The sequence below is a fragment of the Urocitellus parryii genome, chromosome 4 (assembly GCF_045843805.1).
Source record: "Urocitellus parryii isolate mUroPar1 chromosome 4, mUroPar1.hap1, whole genome shotgun sequence".
In the NCBI taxonomy this organism is placed as follows: Eukaryota; Metazoa; Chordata; class Mammalia; order Rodentia; family Sciuridae; genus Urocitellus; species Urocitellus parryii.
This window is the reverse complement of record NC_135534.1, coordinates 61,389,875-61,410,122: the sequence shown is the minus strand read 5'-3', so window position 1 is coordinate 61,410,122 and position 20,248 is coordinate 61,389,875. Positions and strand designations below refer to the sequence as shown.

At 36.0% G+C, this 20,248-nt stretch overlaps 2 protein-coding genes across 2 annotated transcripts; both read right to left on the bottom strand.

Moving 5' to 3' along the window:
* Window positions 1-1,981: 1,981 nt before the first annotated feature.
* On the bottom strand, window positions 1,982-2,929 carry LOC113191254 (olfactory receptor 51G2-like). The gene has a single exon (XM_026400928.2). The coding sequence runs from the start codon at window positions 2,927-2,929 to the stop codon at window positions 1,982-1,984; it is 948 nt and encodes a 315-aa protein (XP_026256713.2).
* A 10,762-nt stretch (window positions 2,930-13,691) lies between these two features.
* On the bottom strand, window positions 13,692-14,531 carry LOC113191253 (olfactory receptor 51L1-like). Its single transcript, XM_026400927.2, has one exon. It carries the CDS (start codon window positions 14,529-14,531, stop codon window positions 13,692-13,694), a length of 840 nt encoding a protein of 279 aa, XP_026256712.2.
* Window positions 14,532-20,248: the final 5,717 nt, after the last annotated feature.

Here is a 20,248-nt window from a genome sequence, read left to right as displayed (position 1 = left end):
AAGACCAAAAAAATAGAAAAGCATATACTTCATAAATACATTTATTTAAAGTTCTAGACACAAACTAATCTGTATCAGCCAAACTTTCCCTGTTTGAGACTGGCTGAGGGTATCTGGAAAGCACAAAAGTACAACAGAAATCATGAGGGTGGTGGATATGCTCATTATCTTGATTATGATGATGAGTTCATGGGATTATAGATATGTCTAATTTATTAAATTGTATACTATAAATATTGGTAATTTACTCTATGTCAGTATCTCAATAAAGTTGTTAAAATGAAATGCCAACAAAGTAGACATGCATCAGGTATGAGATCATGAAGGAGGATTCCCTGACCCAACAGAAGAAAGTGTGATAGGAAGATAAATGGCGTCTTCAATGCATTGATATTATATTGTTCGTGTGTGTATGTGTGTGTGTGTAGGGGGGCACATGAGTGTGTGTGAATAGGGTTTGTTCAGGCATGAATATAGAAGACTGTTAAAGGAGGAAGAATGTGAATACTGCAGGCCGACTTACAGTCAAACTTAAAGTCAGAGGTAAGAAACTGATTATATCATGGAGCACTTCAACTATTTTTGTATTTCTGGAGTACAAATGTATGTAAGAATAAGTTGAGAGATAAGATCTGATCAAGGAGGTCTGTATATTTCATGCATAAGTATTTCATTTTGCTGGTCTTTCATCAAAACTTAACTTCAATGAAGTGTCTCTTAAAATCCCCCTGATCGAATTGATCCACCCGCTGTTATCTCACCATAAAATAAACTCTCTGTCACAAAATCACCTTTGATAACTAGATAATTATATGTTTACAAAACTTTTATCCCCTAATAATTTAAACCTTTCACACTGAGGAAGCAACATTCTATTCTGCTTTCTTTATACTTTGAATAGAAATTGGCCCAGTATTGTTGAATAAACATATTTCTAATGAATGAATGTTTTAAGAGGGAAATCAAATTTTGGCAATATATTTATTTTCTTGTTTCCATCATACCATTCCAAATAACATTATAATATAATCTGATTCAAAGTATTAATTCTTAAGTGAAACACTTACTTGACATGTTAGTAGTTATGTTCTTATACAGACTAATTCCATTTTAGAGAATATAGCTGAAAGTTCAGTCCAAGAAGAAAGAGACTATGAAAGAGTGAGGAAATCATTTTCTCTAACTCTGACTTTTCAGAATCTAGCTTATAAAAATGGTCTTCTGGGATTTCTACTTGACTTAGTCTTTATTCCTTCCCCCCAAATTAAGTGTACCATTGAGTGGTACAGTGGAGTCTGTCATTCAAGAGTTATAGCATCTTTTAGTAGTTTGTGAAAACACAGAATTTTCTATGTATCTGTTAGGAAATAAGGAGCAAAGATTTGAGAATGCGGGGATTTCTGTCTATCTTTCATGTTTCAGAGCTTAAGGATGTACATTATTGTAAGACTTGCAATAATGAAAGTTTTTTCCTTTAAATACATTTGTGATTTTGTTCCGTTTAATATTCCAGTATAACCTACATCTATAGTTATGCAAATAAGAAGGAAAAAACATTTTGATTACAGATATGTGCCAAATTTTATTAAAGTACAACCAAATGAGGTCTTCTTATAAAGAAGATTTTAGAGGTTTTTCTGGAACAGACCTGAGATGTTAATAAATCCTACTCTAGTAATCTGCCCACTTTCAGATGTCAGTGTATTCACTTAATAGTCTACCAGTTTCTCCTATGACAACTGAGAATTTTAAGGATGAAATTGACTTTTGTAGAATGAGAAATATGGTTTTCTCATTGAACGGTTTTGGTTCTTATGGCTGGGGAAATAGTAATACCCCACTGGACTTAAGTTAGTGTTTTTAGATAATGAATCGACTGATGAATCAAATGGAAGTAACACAATTTCTGCCTCCTTGAGAAGTTTATATCTAGCCTTTGTTTAGAATTGAGGAATCACCAAAAGTATTTTATCTCTGTGAGTCAGAGCTTTCTGGGGTGGAGCATCTTTAGAATGTAGACCCGGATCTCTTTGGTTTTGACACTGTAGACAATTGGGTTGAGCACTGGAGGCATAAGAAAGTGAAGATAAGACAGAAGCATGTACACCTGAACTGGTAGTTTCTTTTTTCCAAAGCGATGGATCATGGACAGGCTAACCAATGGGGTATAAAATAGAAGTACAGCACAGATGTGGGAAATGCATGTGTTAAAAGCTTTGAACCGCTCAGCATTGGAGGCAATGCCCAATACTGTCTTCAAGATCAGCACATAGGACAGAAGAATGAGCACAGCATCCATCCCCAGAGTGGAGAGCATGACAAAGAGCCCAAAGCCACTGTTGACAAGGGTGCTGGAACAGGACAACCTTAGGACATCTGGATGAACACAGTAAGAGTGAGACAAAGCACTCACAGGCTGGAACGTCAGTCTGTCCAGGAGCAAAGGCAGGGGCAGATGGAGGGTCACACTGCGGGTCACAACAGCCAGCCCAATGGCCCAGATGCGCTTGGTTGTGAGAATGGTGGCATAGCGTAAAGGTTCTCGGATAGCCACGCAGCGATCAAAAGCCATGGCCAGCAGAATAGCTGACTCGATGACTGAGAAAGTGTGGATGCAAAAGAGTTGCATAAAACAGGGTGTAGCTCCTATTCTCCTTCGGCCCAAGAGAAAGACAGCTACCATCGAGGGCAGTGTTGAAGCTGAGAGGCCTAGGTCAGCCATTGACAGCATGGAGAGGAAGAGGTACATGGGTGTGTGGAGGCGGGGCACAGACTTGACAATGTGCATTATGGTGATGTTACCCAGCACTGAAAGAACATAGATGGAGCAGACAGGAATAGCTGTCCAGCAGTGAGCCTTTTCCAGTCCGGGGAGATCCATCAATATAAAGAAAAAGCTGCTGACATTGCTATTTTTAGTAATCGCCATAATTCTGGGAAGGAATCAGCCAGGAAAATTGTAAAAGAAAGAAAAAAAAAAGTTTGTTTTTTTTTTCCCCATAGTATTTACCTAGTGTACCGCACAAAATGCCCTTCGTTCTTGCCCGCAGGTTAATATTGCCCTTTGTCTTCTCACAGTACTGAACTTCATTTCTTTAAAGGTTTGACTGTCAAACAGAGCTGATTCTCTTCTTAATGGTTTGCCCTATTTTTCAATACCATATTTGGGTCATTAATAATAAGTAATGATATATAAATAATGAATAATAATAAAACTCCTTCCTCATCTTGAAGATATTTAAAAGTTTGAAAGTTAAGTACAATTCCATGTTGAAAAACATAGATCCCACATTCGTGAGCTATAGTATTTTCAGTACCAGAATATAGGTAGGTTTCTAAACAAACCAAGATATGGGACTTGTGTTTCATGGGTGCTTGGGAATTAGAGTATAAATTGTAAGTGATTAATATAGTCTCTGAGTCCTTGTTATTATTGGATACATATTTTATTCTGAAAGGCACTGAGGTTATCACAAGTACCAAGTATGGCAGGAAGATATGAGGAATGGTTTGGGTTACACACACACACGCACACACACACACATATGTATATATACACACTTGATTCAAATTTTTTCTCAATCTTTCTGTATGGTACACTATTTTTTCAAGTATTATTTTTAGTTGTAGTTCTACCTAATACCTTTTACTTTATTTATTTTTATGTGGTGTTGAGGATTGAACCCAGCACCTAGCATGTGCTAGGCAAGCGCCCTACTGCTGAGCCACCACCCCAGCCCCTGTATGGTACACTCTTAAAGTACTGGGATAGTTGCAATAGATGAATGAAGGGTAAAAGGTAAAGAATAGGTTACAAATACTTTTGTAGTGATAAACAAAATATATTTTCAATGTCATCACACATTTACTGAGCTCCCAAATGTCATAATGTAAGTAACAATGGAAGACAGTATGTAAATCTTATTTTTGAAAATCCAAATTCCAGCACTCAACATAGAACAAATACATAAATTAGCTTGAGTGACAGACAGATAAATGGTCTTAACTGGGAATCTACATCCTGCTGTCCACACTTATCTTTTTCAAAATGATCCTGAGTTCTGACAAGGACATGTATTAAAGAAAGGAATAAAGTGTGAAAATTAGATTACATATAGCTCAAAGAAAACCTTGGTCATGTATAAAAATTCCACATTGAATGGTGATCTCCCTTCTCAACATCTGAGGAAAAATCTCCTTATTAATAAAGATTCCATCACCTTGGGATGTCCATTATGTGACATCTATGAGAAACTCTTCATTATCTCCTAATTGTTTGCCACTGATCAATTCTAATGTTGCCCCAATAAAGTTATGAAGAACATCTATAATCCTTATTCCATATGTTAGCTATTGGTCTAAGGAACCAGAGTAGGAATTCTGGAAGATGAGAAAAGTTGTCAAAATTGAAACAAGTGTCTACACTGAACTGTAAACAAGTTTTGGCATTTATTATAGGACAAATCACAGATAAAGAAGAATCATAATAAATCATAAAGAATATAAAAAACAGAGGCAAGCCTATCATGTTTGAGAAAGGAGAAGTAATAGAAGAGAACTCAGTTTTTGTGAATAAACCTTTAGAGGGAGTCAGGGAGGTTGGATATTAGGAGTCATCTTTGATGCTGTGAGAAAAGCTCTGAGTATTGGTCACAGAAGAAGAGATGGGCCATCAATAAGTTTTGTTATTTATTCCTCTGCCTCTATCAGGTATACCAGTAGACTGTTAATTACAATGTATTTTTAGAAGCTTGGAAAACACTTCTTTCTACCTTAAAAATGTTTGCCAGTAAACTGAAATTTTCAAAAATGTAAAAAACTTGCTATTGTACTCATGAAAAAAAAAATGAAGCATTTGCTATTTAGCAGTTATGGGAGAATTTTTAAAAATGGATTTGACTTACATAGTAAACAGTTTCCTGAAGCATGGCAAGAGTAGAAAAGTCCAGTCTGGTGGGACAGCTGGGATCTCAGTGAATGAGGAGGCTGAAACAGACAGTTGCAAGTTTGAGGCTAGCTTGAGCAACTTGGTGTGACCCTGTCTCAAAATAAAAACTAGAAAGGGCTGGACATGTTACTCTGTGGCAAAGCACTGCCGGATTTAATCTCTAGTGCCAATTAAAAATATATATATATATATATATATATATATATGCAATTTATTAGAGGACAAAGTCCAAAGGGCAGGCTTAAGATATGTGGCAAGCTATCAAATAGAGAAATCAAATATCAAATGAGAAATCTCTATTTTGGCTTTACCTTTTAAGAATACAAGAAAGAGCACCCACTACTCCCACACTCATAAGCTTAGATGCAGGGTATGGGTTCACCCCACAATATGAGTCAGTCCAGGGATAGGTCTTGAGCTATGCAAACACCTAATCATATGACAAATGCAAGATTTCATCTGCCCAATGGAAAAGGCTTCCCAAAAGATGCTAGTGAGTGGGAAGAAGCAGGGGCACTAGAGATGCAGAGAGTAACCTGAGATGGGAAAGCAGGAAAAAAAAAAAAAAAAAAGAGCAGACGCTGTATTTTATGAATGGTAGTAGTTAATTTCTTCAGCATAATTTAGTGCCTATCACATCCAGACTCTAGAGGAGCACGGGTGCATGTAAAGGCATTTTTTGATAGAGCAAAGTTATCAGAACAACAGGATTTCACCTGTGTTAGTTTTAAAAAAAATGAGAGACAGGTATTCTAGCCGGGATGCTGAATGTTTAAGAACTTCACATACACGGTTAAGCAGAGGCTGCAAGCCTGCATTTACCTGAGCATTTCTTCCAGTATTTTCCATTTCCATGTGGAAGGACAGGGAGTAATTATTCTTCCCACATGAATTTTTGGCAAGATAATTTCAGTCACAAAGGGAGCAGTGAAAATGTTTTCTTTTTTATTTGAGCTTGGGTAGAGAAAAAACTCATGAACAAAATGTTGTACTTTTCAAGTTCACTTGTTCCACTTCTGCTAAACTGACGTTGTAGCATTCCTAAGGGAAAAAGCATCTCAGAAAGCACACATTCAATTGTGATATTTGAGTAATTAAGAACATCCACCTATCTGCAGTGCCTTTTGAGCATGATGGAGAAGTGTTCTGAGCCCTCACTTGGGAATGAGTGCCTAGTTATTAACTATGTTAAATCATCCCAGCCTGCTTTCTTTTCTGAAAAGATAAGCCACCTGGATACTTCTTTTAATCTTGTTGTCTTAAAATGATTCTTGTATGCTTAATGGTTGTCTTTTAATCTTTGGTAAGGAGCAGCAATATAACTTTGACATTGATTTACACATGGAGATGAAAGATGCTTTATAAAATGTTCAGTTTTCCTCACACATAAATATTAAAATGCAGAATTAACAAAGAATGAAAGGCATGAAACCTTTAGACAAAGTCCAGATTTTGAGGTCAAACTGGATAATAATTATTCTTTTCATTTTTAACCATCTCATCATCATGAACTCTGAGTTAATGTCTTTTTTTTAACAATTTTAATACTGTGCAACTTCTATGAATTTTTGTTTTAAAAAATTGTGAGACATAGTGCTATATTGCCTGCATCCTAGGCAGTTGGAATTTATTTTAAACTACATAAAGTTGCATAAACTCTTCAGAGAGTAAAGGCAGAGTTATTCTGATTTTCAGAATGAATCTTACAGCCTAAGATAAATGCTATCAGTCCCAGAAACTATTTCTTCTGATATAAGCTCTCCTTCTAATTCCCTGTCTTGGAAGTCTCATTGTTGGGTATTTGGTGTTGCCTCTGTTACAAGCTTCTATGAGGATTAAAAAAAAGTGTCTATTTTTTAAAATTTCTACCTCCATCTTTTCTTCCTTTTTTTCTTTTTTTTTTTAAATTTCTCCTTTTCTTTTCTTTCCTATATTTGTCAATTTCCAATGTAAATTACACATGAATCTATTTTGACTTACATTTGGTCTTAAACTCCTAGAGCAGTAGCAAGTGATGGCTGGGCCAGAGAAGCAGTATCAGAGATTGTTTCCCCAAAGTAGAATTTATATTATAAGGAGAGTATAAATTCTGTATGCTTCCAACAAGTGCCCTTTCTGCCTCAAAGATCCTCAGATAGAGTTTGGAATCATATTTAGGCTAACCTAGGATTTCCTTTGATTTTCATTTTTGGTACACCTGTAACACAATCTGAGCTAACCTGTCCTAAAGTGTTTCTGTCACTTACCAGACTCCGAGGGAAGGAAATAAGCTCTGTTAATGGTGGTGCAGCTGGGGCCTCATGAGGCTCCCTGCCTTGAATGTAATGCTGAGTAACACGCTTATAAATTCCTGGTCTGGCCCTCCCTGGAGCCCCCGGCCAATCCCTGTAGTACAGGCTTTCAGAGCATCAAATGTGCATGAGCCAGACAGAGCTGGCTATTGCCACCATTGTGGGTCTTTACTAGCTTTCAAGAATAATACATTACATAACCTTGGAACACACAACCAGTTGCGCTTCAAGCTTCCTTTTCTGTTCCCAGTCTAAGACTATCTCAGCTCTTTAGAGAAAGAAGTCATTCCATCAACCTTAGTTCTGTTGGCCCAAGAAATATCTCGCACCATGTTTAGAACTTCACACATACAAGTTCTTCATATCCTCTAAACAAAGTGCTCCTCTCTTCCTAATCCAGCAGAGTTTTGTTGTTTTTAATTATGAAAACATGTGGGTCAGAATGGAATATCCACCACACTATTATTTTTTTCTTTTCTTCTCTCTTTTTTATTTTTGGTACTGGGGATTGAACTCAGGGACCTTGAACACTGAGCCACATCCTTAGCCCAATTTTGTATTTTATTTAGAGACAGGGTTTCACTGATTTGCTTAGTGCCTTCCCATCTCTGAGGCTGGCTTTCAACTTGTGATCCTCCTGCTTCAGCCTCCTGATCAGCTGGAATTACAGGCATGCACACCATGCACAGCCCATCACACTATTTCTATGAATAAAATATTAATAAATGGTCTCTGATCTAAAATCATTTCTTGTTAATTTTTCTTAGCATACAGCTTACTTTTCACTGGTATTCTCCCTTCTTTTCATGCAACCTTCTTCTTGTAAGCTCTTACATTTTCTGAGGAATGTGTTTGTGGAGATTAAAAGGACTTGTTAGGAACATATGGAATGAGAGTGGATTTTGTTTTAAAGTTGAGGAGAGTATGATAGGAGAAGCCAGTTTTGCTTGCAGTAGGTATGGAGCTAGAGAAGAACTGCTGGAAAATTGAGGTAGAGAGTGTGTAGAGAATGGGGCACATAGGCCATCTCAAGTTCACTATAACACACATTGATTTGATGATTCTCTAAACAGATTCCCCAATTCATTGTAAAAGTGTATTAATGGCTAGTATTTAATATTGCAAAGGAAGTTGTGTTGTATCAGCAAGATAAGAAGTATACACAGGAAAAGTTTAGCCAGGTGCAGGTGTTCTACCATTTAGTCTTTCCTGCAAATGTCATTTGAGCTGTGAATCTCAGAGACAGATGATAGATATCTCTGTCTATGGAAGCTGCTTCAGAGCCCAGAATTCTTAAAGGGAGCTGGTTACATAAGCACATATATGTTAAGTGACCTGCATGTAAAGACCCCATTCTAGGCAATGGATGCACACAATAAACTTTATGGGTACTTTACACATGCTACTAACCTGGTTTATCCTAAGATATTGTTTTGGGTATAGACAATTACATCATCATTCCATAACTACTTTAGTATTCTGGAAAATTAGTGCTCAGAGTTGGGTCAAAGAACATTGAGAAAAATGACAGGTTTTCAGGAATATGCCATGCCCTCACTGAATATATATTAGTAATTCAACTTGTGTGTAATATGACTAGTTTTAGTGTGGCTTAAGAATAATTATGATCCCAGATAATAAAAAATATGCTATTGAATACTCATATGCAACATACTTTAAGTATACTAAAATAAGGAGCAGATGAACAACAAATTCAGAAGAAGTTTTTATAGATGTCACATAATAGACTTCCCAAGATGGTAAAATCTTTATTAGTAAGGAGATTTTTCCTCAGATGTTGAGAAGGGAGATCATCATTCAATGTCAGTTTCCTCTTGCCTTTATTTAAATAACAATATCAGGAAAACAAACTACTTTGAGGACACAAACATTTTTTAATTCACAATAAATTTATTTGACCTCCAAGTCCTTAAAAATCAAGGGTAGAGTAAATATTTAGTACATGAACATCACTTCAAATATGCACATGATACAAAAATCACTTGTCTTACCCTTTGCAAGATGGATTTTAAGACTCAAAAATTTTTTAACCAAAATATGTAGAACATACAAAACCTTGGAAGAAACAATGAGACTAGTTCTTCATTTTGAATTTTTAATTTACTGAAAAATTTTATTGTTTCAGGTATATTTATTCAAAGTTTAAGTTAGAAATAGTTTTTATATAGTTCATCCAAATCTAATATTTCATATGATTCAGAAGAGTCAAATGGTAAGTAGAGCCTTTTGAACATTTGGAGGACCAGTAAGTGCTTTGTTTCACAGAATATTCCCCCTTTATGAAACTAATCTCATAAAATAATCTTGGAAAATAAAATTATTTGTTATACTTTTGGCTGATGTTTTGTATATTCTGTGTGACACCTAAATGTAAAAATAAAGCATTTGGGCATTATGCTATTGGGTATAAATAGACCCTGTCATCCTGTTGATGGTAATGATATTAAATAAAATGGTGGTGATCATAATATAGATGATTACTTGGGAAAATTTACACTCTGTCAAGAGAGTCACTTGGGATTTCCTTTTTTTCTGTGACTTATATTGAAATGTAAGCTTCCTTTACTTTTATTACAGCAAAAATACATTGAGTATTTTTTTTCTGGAGGAAAAAGTTCTAAAGAAAAGTTGGTTAATCAATAGAGGAGTCCATTGATAAACAGTAAATAGAAACATATATTTATATGATAAATAGACATATAATGAGGAAAGTTATATAAAGTGTAGCACATAGGATTATCAAAACGGTTATAATATGCATAGATTGAAAATGGTACATAATTGCATACATATTTTAAGCATATTGGTAACTTCATGATTATTAGAGATGTTTTAAATGTAGCAACATATTATTATACTGAATTTAAGCCTAAAACACATGTCCTTTCACAGTGCCATCACAGCCATTTAATTTGGAAGAGGACATAGAATATTTTCAGAATGATGTCTACCTTACATGTAAGAGAGATTAGTTATGGTTTAAGTAATTCAGTAATCATTGTCAATTCTTTTGGGTGCGAAATAATTTTTTATTGGATAATTGCAAATTCTAAGAGTTTTCTCTAAGACTAGGTCAAGGTTGCAGCTATGATTCTTCTTTATGGAAAAGTGTTTTTGTCAGATTTTTTGCTACTGTGAAAAAAAAAGACTTAACAAGAACAATCAAAGGAGGAAAAGTTTATTTGGGGTTCATGGCTTAAGAAGTCTCAGTCCAGAGATGATCGACTGCATAGCTCTGGGCCTGAGGTGAGGCAGAACATGATAGGAGAAGAACGTGGTGGAGGAAAGTGACTCAGAACATCGCACAAGGAAGCAGACAGATAATTCTGCTGAACAAGGATAAAATATATACCCTAAAGACTTGCCTCCAGGGACCCACCTTCTCCAGCCACAGACTACCTCCCTGTAGTTGCCACCAAATTAACCTCTATCAGGAGATTACTGCACTGATTAGGGTTAAGCCTCCTGCAACCCAATGATTTCATCTCTAAAGATTCTTGCAGTATTTTACACATGAGCTTTTGGGTGACACTTAATATCTAAACCATAACCTTTTTCCCTGGGTCCCAAAATACATGCTTAACTCACAATGCAAAATAAATTTAGTCCATTTCCAAAAGCCCTCATAGTTTTAGCAGTTTTAGCATTATCAAAAGTTCTAGTCAAAAGTATTCTCTGAGACTCAAGGCAAATCCCAAGTGACTCTTTCAGCATAAGTCCCTGTAAAAATCAAAAGTAAGTTACATAATGCAATATATAAAGGTACAGGGTGAAAATTTCCATTCCAAAAGCAATACATTTGGACATAAAAAGAAGAGATGGGACCAAAGTAAGTCTAAAATCCAGCTGGGCAAACAAGCCCTGTAGCTCCACATTTAGCATCTAGGGCACATGGCATCATGATATTCTCTTCAAAGGGTAGCTCTGCCCCTGTGGCTTTACTGGAGGCAGCACACATAGCTTGTTTATAATTTCTTTCTGCAGCTTTCCTCAGCAGATGCTCCACGGTACTGACATTTCATAATCTCAAGGTTCTCATCTGCCACTTTGGCTTCCTCCTCACATGTCCAGCTCTTTCAGGGGCTTCCTGAAGAGACTCTAACCCTGCTGCACTTTGCCTGGCCCCTTTTGAAATCTTGGTGGAAGCCTCCCTGATTTCCTAACTCCAGCATCCTGCATTCCTGCAAAACCAGCACCACATGGTTGACACCAAGGGCTGTTCCATCTTGAGCAGTAGTCAAGTCTTTAGGAACCCTGGCTGCAGCAACCTCTGAGTGTGTGGGAGACTGAGCAGGGTGAAACAACTTCCTAGGCTGCTCTGTGAAAGCAGGGTGCCCCACAGATCCCTTCTCAAAATAATTTTTTACTTTTACTCTCTTGAGCCTGAGATGGGTATGGTCTTGCCAATACCTCAAGCCATATTTCTTATTTTCTCTGGGCAAAGTCTTTAGTATTGCTTGAGTTGAGGTAGTATCTTTAACAACTTCAACTTCCTAAGTGTAAGGTCCTTGCTTAGCATCTGGGTGCCCATCTTAAGTGACAGCTGCCATTTTAAGGAAAAGGCCCTTCCCCACCCAAGGGCCTTTCTGAGAAAGGCTCACCACTCCCTCATTCCAACCCCAGCCTTAATCACCCACATTGGGACCCCCCAGCTGTAATCCCTGAGCCACCCCCATAAAAGTCGTGAACCCAAAGCCTCTTTGTCTATGGAGAAATGGCCTTTATTTGTCAGCTCAGACAAGTAAACTCTCTTGTGTATCTCTGCCTGGTCTCCGTGTTTCATTTCTTGCTCGCCTGTCTCTCAGTTCCTTACTTTCCTTTCACTAAGCCCCCATTTTCCTCCCACATTTCAAGTGCAAATTTTTCAGATCTCTCTACTCTGCTTTGTGCTCCTGAATATCACAATAAATTTGGCTAAAAGCTTCCAGCAATATTCATGCCACCACCTAAGTGTGTGCTGCCTAGAAATTTCTTCCAGCAGGTTAATAAGTCAATTGCCTTCAAATTCAGCCTCATAGAAAGTCTCAGGACATGGGCTCAATGAGGAAAACTTCTTATTCAGAAGGTAATAAGAATGACCTCCAGTCCAATTTTCAATAGAGTCTTTCTCCTCTGAAAGCTCATAAGCCCACTCTTTTTTATCCATAGTAAAATTGGCATTCTGATCTGAACTCCCACCAGAATTGCTCGTTAAGCTCCATTTACAACATTCTAAAGCTTTTCCAGCTTGCACCTCTAAACTTCCAAAAGTCCTCTCACATATTCCAAAAAGCTCCAAAAGTTTATAAACCACATGGTTAGATTAGTCACAGCAATGACCCCACTTCTCAGTACTAATTTCTGTTTTAGTCAGCTTTTTTGCTGCTATGACCAAAAGACCTAACAAGAACAATCAGAAGAGGAAGGTCAGTCTCAGTCTTTAGAGGCCAACTCCATTCCTCAGGGCCTGAGGCCAGGCAGAACATCATGGTGAAAGAGTGTGGTGAAGAAGAGTGGCTCAGAACATCCCATGAGGAAGCAGAGAAGGAGAGAGCTCTTTCAACAATGAAAAAGTGTATATCCCAAAGGCACACTTCTGGGAACCCACCTCCTCCAGCCACACTCTACCTGCCTATAGTTCCTACCATATTAATCCCCATCAGAGGATTACTACACTGAGTAGGTTAAACCTCTTATAACACAGATCATTTCATCTCTAAACCTTCTTGCCTTGTCTCACACATGAACTTTTGGGGGACACCTAATATCTAAGCCTTAACAACAACAACAAAAAAAGATACAGGTGGGAAAATTATCATCAGGCTTTATGAGAACTTTAGAAATTAGTCTTTTGTCCTCTGAGTTCCAGTGTCTCCCTTACCAACAACTACACCGTTTTATTAATTGGATTTTCATAAGAAAACTTTCAAGAATTAATTATCCCAACTTTTTTTTTTCATCTAACCAGACTAGGAAATCTCTTATATGCTACTCACTATAGCTATTAAAATCTATGCTGGTCTATAAGAAGTCACAAATAATTTCACTGCAAGAATTGTGGAAAGGAAATAAAGACCAGCTTCATGTAGATATAATCTATACAAATGTTGAATTTAAAAGATGAATCAACTTAATCTAATGAAGACCTTCTCTTCCAGAAAGCATAAGATACAGACATGTCGTGAGATTAAAAAAAAAAAAAAAACTGAGATAAAAAGCAATTGCAAAAAGGAGATTTAAATGATGAATTTAAACAGTATGAAAAGGATGAAAGAGAAAAGCATACCTTGTTCAGTTTGTAAAAATATAATTACTGGGATCTTTAATATCTTTGTCTCCATATCTACATAGAAATAAATTTTTAAAAAGTATCAAAAAAAAAGTTGGATTGCCAGTCATTTAGTACTATATTCATTTACCAAGTTTTATGTTATAAATGTGACTTTGGGTTTTTATGAGGTTTTTTTAGTGAAGAATTTCAGAATTTTATCCTGCATCTGCTTGGTTTTCACCACATACACAATGGGGTTCATCACAGGGGGAATGAGGAAGTGCATGTTGGCCATGGTCACATAGATGTGGGATGGAAGGCTTGGGCCAAAGCGGTGCAGCATAGACAGGCAGATCATGGGTGTGAAGAAGAGGATCACAGCACACAGGTGGGAGATGCAGGTGTTGAGAGCCTTGAGGCGGCCACTGTGAGATGCAATGCGCAACACAGTGTTCAGAATCAACACATAAGAAAGGAGAATGAGGAGAAAATCAAGTCCCATAGTAGAGAGTACCACAAACAGTCCAAAGATGCTATTGATCCTAGTATCAGAGCAGGACAGCTTTATGATGTCAGGATGCAGGCAGTAGGAGTGAGAAAGTATGTTGGAGTGACAGAAGCACAGCCTCCTCAAGAGCAGGGGGAGAGGCACTTGTACACTCAAGGTTCGCACAACAATAGCCAAACCTATCTTGGCAATGACGCTATTGGTAAGAGTGGAGGAATAATGCAATGGGTGAGAAATGGCCACATATCGGTCAAAGGCCATTGCCAGAATAGTGGCTGACTCAAAATCCTGGAAGGTGTGAATAAAGAACATCTGGGTGAAGCAAGCAGAAAAGGTCAGCTCTCGAGCATCCATCCAGAAGATCCTCAGCATGGTGGGAAAGGTGAAGAAGGACAGGCCCAGATCAGAGAAAGCTAACATGGCCAGGAAGGTATACATCGGCACGTGGAGGGTCTCCTCCTGCCAAATAATTGTCATGATGCTCACATTGCCCATCAAGGTAATAAGGAACATGGCACAAAACGGTATGGAGATCCAGATGTGCACAGACTCTAGCCCTGGGAGGCCTGTGACCAGGAAGGTGGAGAAGGCAGAGTTGGTGCCATTAACAGGAAGCAAGATGCCAGGGCTGCATGCCTTTTCTAAAATGGAATGTGTTTTCCCAGAGACAAATGTTAAAATTTGATTTGAACCTTTAATATACTACTCATCATGTTTCTCATTCTAAACTGACAATGATGGGTGTATAATATGAGATTAAATGTTTTTTTTTTTAATTGTATAGCATCTGACCTTCTAGACTATGAACAAGACCTTTCTGATTCAACTCTCCAGATAGTGTGAGTTGAAAAAAAATTAATAGTTGAAATCTTGACATTTATTCCACCCAAGTCACTTAATTAAAATAGTAATGCTTGAAAATGAAAGTTATAAAATAAATAAAGTACTTTAAACAGTGTATTCCCCACTTATCCATGGTTTTAGTCTCCTCAGTTTTAGATATTTATGGGCAACTATGGTCAGATGAAAAATTCCAGAAATAATTCATAAGTTTAAAATTATACTCCATCCTGAGTAGCATTATGAAATCTCATGCCATCTTGATTCACTTCGCTCATCACAACTTGAACATGAATAGCCCCTTTGTTTGGCATATTCACACTGCACAAGCTACCTGATGGCCAGTTACTTAGTAAGTTTCAGATCATTTGTCACTGAATGACCATGCTAAGTTGAAATAACCCTCATTTTACTTAGTGCCCCAGAGTGCAAGAGTAGTGATGCTGCAAATTTTGCTATGTTGATGAGAAGCTATAAGTGGTCCCTGTAAGTGACATGTTGGAATTTCTTTAATAGTTGCTAAGATTTAGGATTAACACAAACAAACAAACAAACAAACAAACAAAAAACTTCTATGTGCAAAATTGTGAAGAGGAAAAAGTAAATTTCTGCTAGTTTTGTTTTCACACTTAGAATCCCAGAATTTATGACCACAGTCCATGATAAGTACGTAGTTAAAATGAATAAAGTATTAAATTTATCATAGTTATTTCTCTATAAAAAACAAACAGGTTTCAGCATTAACTAGGAATCTTTGAATGTACCTGCCACAGGTAAGTGGGGAAGACTGCAGTGAACTTGTTTTTAAAAACCCATCCAAATTTATTCTTATTATGGTGTTTTCACTAGTGTTACTAAAAGTTTGTTTCTTGTCCCATTGCCAATCCAAGAAAGAGGACACAATTTTGAAAAAAAGGAAAAAGAAATTTTATTGCTTTGCTAACAAAGGAGAAATACAGGGGACTCCTGTCCCAGAGGCTGTGATTCCGCTCATCAGGGTAAACAGAAGGCTTTTAAAGAAACTTCAAGGGTTGCATTCCAGGTGTGCTCTGGTAAAGGATCCCAGTTTACTCTCTCCAGTTTTAGTTATTCATGGTCAACTATGGTCAGATGGAAAATTCCAGAAATAATTAATAAGTTTAAAATTACACTTCATCCTGAGTAGCATTATGAAATCTCATGCCATTTTGATCCACCTTGTTCACCACAACTTGAACATGAATAGTCTCTTTGTTTGGCATATTCACACTTCAAGAGCTACCTGCTGGCCAGTTACAATGACAGTTAAAGTTACTGACTCCCTAATCTTGTTAGGGAGGGGGAGAGGAGAGAAGAGAGAAAAAAAAAGTCCTTTAAAAAATAAGCCTTAGAGCAAAGAGGGCTATATTTAAACGGTGAGATTGACCACTGTTATACTAGTAGGTCATGATCAGGACATTTCTTAGTGCCTTGGTTAATAATGATGCGAAGTAGACAATTCTATCTAAATTGTAGTCTATGGACATGTTTAATATGCCATGTTTTCTTCATGTGATAAGTATAGAAATGAAAATAAGCATATAAAAACTTTTGTCAACTTGATATAATACTCCTGAACTTCTTTAATGTAATAATAATAATAATAATAATAATAATAATAATAATTGCTATTCATATAAGATAATTCAGTTTTTATATTTTAGATATATTTCTTGATTTTTTAAAAAAATAATTCTTGTTATTTTTAAAATTTTATAGGCTGGGGATATAGCTTAGTTGGTAGCATGCTTGCTTTGCATGCATAAGGCTCTGGGTTCATCCCCAATTTCACAAAACAAACAAATAAAAACAAGCAACAACAACAAAAAACTTACTATTTTATAGAAAGAAAATTTAAATAACCCTGCAACACAGTTTATACATAGAAAATTTAAATAACCCTCTAACACACAGTTTATTCATTATCAAATGTAAATATATTTTTAAAAAAATTGAAAATGTAACAAATAAAACTTTTTAAAATAAGAAAATACTAAATATTGAATAAATTCTTAATTTAAAAATTTATGTTCAGGGACTCTATTATAGAACTCTTTTTTTAGTTTTTAATTAATAAGATCTAGTAATTTTTAAAAATTACTTTTTAACATTGTATATATGTATATGTGTATATTAACAAATATTTAATTTTGGATAATTAAATATTATTTAGTATTGATTTTATTGATTTAATCAATAAAAGTATAGGTTATTTCTTCATCCACATATTCAATAAATATTAATTATTTTCTCTATCTGCCTAGTATAAATCATGTTTATTAACACAGTTTGTATCCCCACTTATCCATGGTTTTACTTTCCCCAGGTTTAGTTATTCATGTTCAACTGTGGTCTGAAAATAGTAGATGGGAAATTCCAGAAAAAATTTATAAATTTACAATTACACTCCATTCTGAGTACAATTTTTGATATAATAAGCTGCTTTTATTAAAGACATGAGAAACCTGTCCATTATCCCACTATAATATACATGAGAGATAAGGTCATTTTCAAACTCTATGTTATCAAGATAAAATCAGCTTTGGACACACTGGTTCTCCTTTGCATAGAGAGCAAAGCATGTAGTTTTTCTGAGCCCACCTCTCATCACATTCTGTATTTATGATAGTAGGTATTACACAATTGATCTTCATGTGTATAGGCAGTCGTCCTTACAAACACCAAGCCAGCCCTACAAATATGTACCTGTAGTAATATCCCATTTGCTCCTCTCTCCTCAGTCATTAATGATAGCCCTTTGTTAGCAGGACTTTTCAAAGGTATACAAAACACTATTCTCAGATGGGGTATATAGACCCTAGTTGGTGGTGACCTGATCATTTCCTAGCTACTCCCATTCAAATCCCACCTTAGTTTAATCTTTCAACAGGGGAAATTTTTAGAGAAAGACTATTATAATAATAATAATAGAAATATTTCCTTTAAAACTCCTGCCTTTCCCTAGTATTAAGGAAGACTAGAATCTTAATGATCCTACCCACTTGTTTATACTTTCACCTGGCACGTTATTGAACATTTCAAAATCTTAATCTTGTCAATTTGGAAGAGACTTTCAGAAGAAATAAAAAAGGATTAGCAGTTTTATACATGACCTTTAAGACGTAAGGAAATAGCTATTATTCACAGAAGCTTTGTTAGCATTTTTTCCCCTAATATTGAAATTTGCTATAAGGACACAAAAGGTGAGAAGGGGTCTAGAAGGTCCAGTTCCATTGATAAGAGAACATCCTGCTTAGTCCAAATCACTGTCTTCCATTGTTAAGGGATTTGTGCCAAGTGTATTTTTAATGTCTTTTCGTATCCTTGAGTTTTTAAGCATTTTTAGAATCTATACTTTTTCATCACAAGGGTATTTACAAGAATGAAGTTACCTTATATCCAGTGTTTTCACAGGCAAAGGCAGCTCTGTACTTCTGGTAAAGACTACATTAAGAATACCTCCTTTTATTTGACTCAATATCATTTGTTCAAATACCTCAAGTCTTTGAAGAAGACAAATGAAGGACAATTTCACAGAAAGAAACATCATCTAAACCCCGGTGATTCCTTATACTACATGATATAATTGCTCTACTAATAATTTATTTAAAAGTCTCCTTGATCTTAGTCCTGTTCAAAGTATAGGGAAACCATGTTTTTCTTACCTGGCATCTTTGTGAAGTGTATTTGTGAAAGATCTATAAGCAAAAAAAAAAAAAAAAAAAACTATTTTGAATGATCAAAATCAAGAATGCCTGTAACCTGGTTTGAGCTTTCTTATTATTCATGTAGCTATCTCTTGGGGACAGTGATCTCCTGGGAAATCTCTTTTTCTTGATTTGATGCCTCTATTTCATTGATTTCTGTGTCATAAGTGGCCCGAGTACAATGTACTGCTTTACATCAAGTGACAGAAAAATCATTCAGTAAGAGCTAAAGTCAGTTTAAAGAAACAAACAAACAAAACAACAAGTGTTACCTACATATTGAAATTGCCCAACTTTAAATTATATGTTTTGGGAATTTTCAAAAGTTTGTTGCATCATAGGCATCTTTTTGAACACTCATACATTGCTGGTGGGACTGCAAATTGGTGCAGCCAATATGGAAATCAGTATGGAGAGTCCTTGGAAAAGTGGGAATGGGACCACCATTTGACCCAGCTATCCCTTTCCTCCAACCATACCCAAAGGACTTAAAAACAGCATACTACAGGGACACAGCCACATCAATGCTTATAGCAGCACAATTCACAATAGCTAAACTGTGGAGCCAACCTAGATGCCCTTCAGTGGATGAATGGATTAAAAATGTGGCATATATACACAATGGAATTTTATTCAGCATTTAAAGAGCATAAGATCATGGCATTTGCAGGTAAATAGATGGTGTCCGAGAAGATAATGCTAAGTGAAAAGTTAGCCAATCCCCCCAAAACAAATGCTGAATGTTTTCTCTGATATAAGGATGCTGACTCATAGTGGGGTAGGGAGGGGGAGCATGGGAGGATTAGATAAAATCTAGATAGTGAAGAGGGGTGGGAGGGAAAGGGAAGGGGCAGGGGATTAGCAAGGATGGTGGAATGTGATGAACATCATTATCCAAAGTACCTGTATGAAGACTCAAATTGGGTGTAAACATACTTTATATACAAACAGAGATATGAAAAATTGTGGTATATATGTGTAATAAGAACTCTAATGCAAAGAAAAAAACAAAGTACACCTTTAAAGAGATGAATAGGCGTGAACATACTTTATATACAAAGATATGAGAAATTGTGCTCTATATGTGTAATAAGAATTGTAGTTCATTCCACTGTCATGTATTTAAAAAATAAAATCCATTAAAAAAAAGTGAACAGTAGTATTGTTCAATTCACATTATGTGTTTCAAATATGAAACACAGTACTTACTTTACACAAACACATGAACATACCCTTATGTCAAGAAACCTTTTCTGTTGTTTACTTTAAGATAAAAATATGGGCATATTCTTTTAGCTTAGCCAAACTCACAGACACATTAATATTCCCAGGAGTGATCAAAATTTAATAAATTCAGCTAAGAATATTATGACTATATCAATAGATCCTCCTTATAATGAATTCAGCTTGGAAATTTTAAAAAAGCAATCTTGTATATTGTTATTGATTACATTTTCACATGTTGAAACACATTTTTCTCTTTTCATCCAGCAGACAAATCAATGCTACGCTTGGAGAAACTAAAATTTAAGTTGATTTATTGACCCCATGTTAGGCAATTAATATGTAGATAACTAGAATGCAAAGCTTATTCATGATCCAGAGCATTGTTAGCCTTTGTGATGGTTTTGTTTATTAACCTCACCAGACTAAAAATGCTCAAAA

Coding starts and splice junctions, on each gene's coding strand:
- LOC113191254 (XM_026400928.2), bottom strand. CDS start 2,929: ATGGCGATTACTAAAAATAGCAATGTCAGCAGCTTTTTCTTTATATTG.
- LOC113191253 (XM_026400927.2), bottom strand. CDS start 14,531: ATGTTCCTTATTACCTTGATGGGCAATGTGAGCATCATGACAATTATT.